A 2,559-nucleotide genomic window follows, 5' to 3' on the forward strand; every position below is an offset into this window, starting at 1 on the left:
CCTCATTCTCCTCTTCGGCGGGCTGGCCGCCTCCCGGCCGCTGCACGTGTGTCGGATGCCGTCTGTGTGTGTTTCTTCCTTGCACAGGAATTCCTCCGTGATTCCCAAGGACTCAGCAACCTGAGGAGCACAGGGTGTAGGACTGAAAGCCTGCCTTTGAGTCTGCGAAGTCCCTCTGTACAGCGAGGCACCGTCTGAACAGGGAAAAGTGAAGGTCAGTGTGAGGTGGAAGAGCCAGTGGTGAAATGTCGCTCCCAGAGCCAGAGCCGCTGGGTTAGCAGGTCAGGAGACACCAGCAAGGTTTTTAATAAAATTTAAAACACTCTCTTTCGTGTCACCACAAGCTTAATAACGTTAGTCTGCTACCACGGCCGCCGTCTCGCCCACTGTGCCTCCTTTTCTGAATTCTCACTGGTGCTTCAGAAAAAGAATCCTGCCTATTCCAGAACCACGTCTCCTTTCCCAGTCGGTGGACAGGATGCGGGTTTGGGAGGCTGGGAGCCCCTTGCTGGCCCTGGCAGCTGCCCATGTGGGACCACAGCCGCCGGAGGGGTGTGGGGATGACGCCAGGTTCCACGTGAAGCAGCAGGCGGGAAGATCATCGTGGACAGCGGTCGGCATTTATGCACGGACCGTGGAGAGAACACCAAGAGCATGAGAGGGCGGCAGGGAAGCAAGGGCAGATCAAGGTCAGAGGAGAGGCCAGGGGTCGGCGAGTTTAGCATCCAGTGACCTGACAGTGTCCCCTTGCAAACAGTGCGGGACTCTGCGGGCCAGAGAACTGCTTCGGGGCGTGGCAGTGGGAGGAGGCGATGTTCCCTGACCACGTGGTACACGTCCTCGCAACAAAGGCTTGTATCCAAAAGAAACCAAACCAGGGCTTTTTCAAAAACATTTCTATCAGAAACAAACAAGCAAAAAAACACACAAAAAAGAAGGAAAAAACAAAACAAAAAACCGCATTTCTGTCAAGGACCCAAGATTGCTAAAGGCAATTTGATGACAATGACATTGAAATGAGAAATTTGTCAAAACAACCACAAGCAAGACCGTTGGGCTGTGTGTAACCCAAAAACCTACATAACGAAGGACCCTATTAACCGTGGCAGTGACTCCGATCAGCGGGAGGAGAATTGCGGTGGTGTGGACTTCCTGGAGCTTATCTGCATTTCCGAGTTCCCTGAAGACAGCATTCATCCCCTTCACGTGAAGAGGAAGAGTGACAGTGCGGCCGACAGTGCCCACGTCACTACGGAAATGCACGTTCTCCTGCAGAACCGCTCCTCCTCCGAGCAGAGCGCTTCCCAGCGGGACCCTTACCTCGGGATCCTTTATTTCCAGGGGCTCCTGAGAACGCGGGCTGGGGCCTCGGAGGTAATCCTGACACATTTTTTTAACCATCTGATGCAACTCTTCAAACTCCTTGTACACGGCTGGGAACAAAGGCTGTGCTAGATGACCTTTCTCAACCTTAGTGAAGATAAAAATGAAAAGACGTTTACACCGGAGGCGATGAGAGGGAAAATACAGGAAGACGCATAGAGGGAAGGAGACGGTTCCTCAGCCCGCGCCGAGGCCTTCCCCGGCAGGCGTTCCCTTCACTGCCCAGTGAGAGCCTGTGTGCCCAGCACTGCGCCCGCAGGGCTACACGAGTGGGCCTGGGAGCGAAGGGGGCATAAAAGGGCCTGCGGGGGGGCCTCCTCTCCCTGGCAGCTGCTGGGAGGTGTGCGGTGTGGGTGCAGGAGCCCAGGCGCAGCATCAGAGTGGGCTCACCAGGGCCCAGAGCCCGGCTTGGAGGCGCCCAGCGTGGGGGAGTCCAGAGTGGAGGAAGCCAGGGAGGGAGGGTGGGTAGGTGGGTGCTGGGGCCGTGTGCCGCCAGGGTTTGCTGCTACCCCCTCGGTGCCTCCCGCAGAAGCTGAAGCTGCCCGGGGAGACCGGGCCTCCGGCAGCACCAGCAGCCTCACCAGCTCTGTCCGGAGGGAAAGGACTGCAGAAGGCCTGGCTCCTAACCTAACGTGAAGGACGCCTTTCTAAATGGCCCCTGGTCATCCCCTGGACCGTGCAGGAACACTCGCCTTCGTCAGTAGAAATTCATACACGGTCACGGCCTGGGCCAGCCGGGGCAGAGCCAACTCCACGAGGTCCTCGAGCGCACACTGCTGCAGAACCTACCAGAAGAGAGCGATCGACATCTTTGAAAGCCCACAAGAATCTCCCATTAGCCAACAAGCTGCTGCAACAAAGAACATAAAAGGCAGAAAGGTCCCCCAAACCTCAGTGATGAAGCCACTCTACACTACGAACGCTCTGCTTTGTTAACTCTCTCGCTTGTTCCCCATGAGCAAAATCCTGAGATCCACCTGGATTCAGAGCCTGACTCCCCGACAGCCCTGAGCGCGGAGTGGATACGAGTTCTGGATAAGGACATGGCGACGGGGAGACGCGCTCCCTTCTCTCCAGGGCTCCAGGCTCACCAGCCTGAGAAGAACAGGCACAGAAATCCCAAGGCAGCCAGTCAGGGCCCCACCAAAGCACAGGAGGGAGAGGAAGAGGACCGGG

At 56.9% G+C, this 2,559-nt stretch overlaps 1 protein-coding gene across 1 annotated transcript in view; it reads right to left on the reverse strand.

Moving 5' to 3' along the window:
• Positions 1-2,559, reverse strand: part of ZNF839 (zinc finger protein 839) — a 9,633-nt gene that overhangs the window by 1,204 nt on the left and 5,870 nt on the right. Inside the window, exons 5-7 of the mRNA XM_014531620.1 lie at positions 2,076-2,168; positions 1,321-1,470; positions 2-120 (exon numbers count right to left, since the gene is read on the reverse strand). Of these exons, the coding sequence (XP_014387106.1) occupies positions 2-120; positions 1,321-1,470; positions 2,076-2,168 (362 nt within the window). The remainder of the gene's footprint in view (position 1; positions 121-1,320; positions 1,471-2,075; positions 2,169-2,559) is intronic.

Source organism: Myotis brandtii, unplaced genomic scaffold (assembly GCF_000412655.1).
Source record: "Myotis brandtii unplaced genomic scaffold, ASM41265v1 scaffold819, whole genome shotgun sequence".
Taxonomy (NCBI): Eukaryota; Metazoa; Chordata; class Mammalia; order Chiroptera; family Vespertilionidae; genus Myotis; species Myotis brandtii.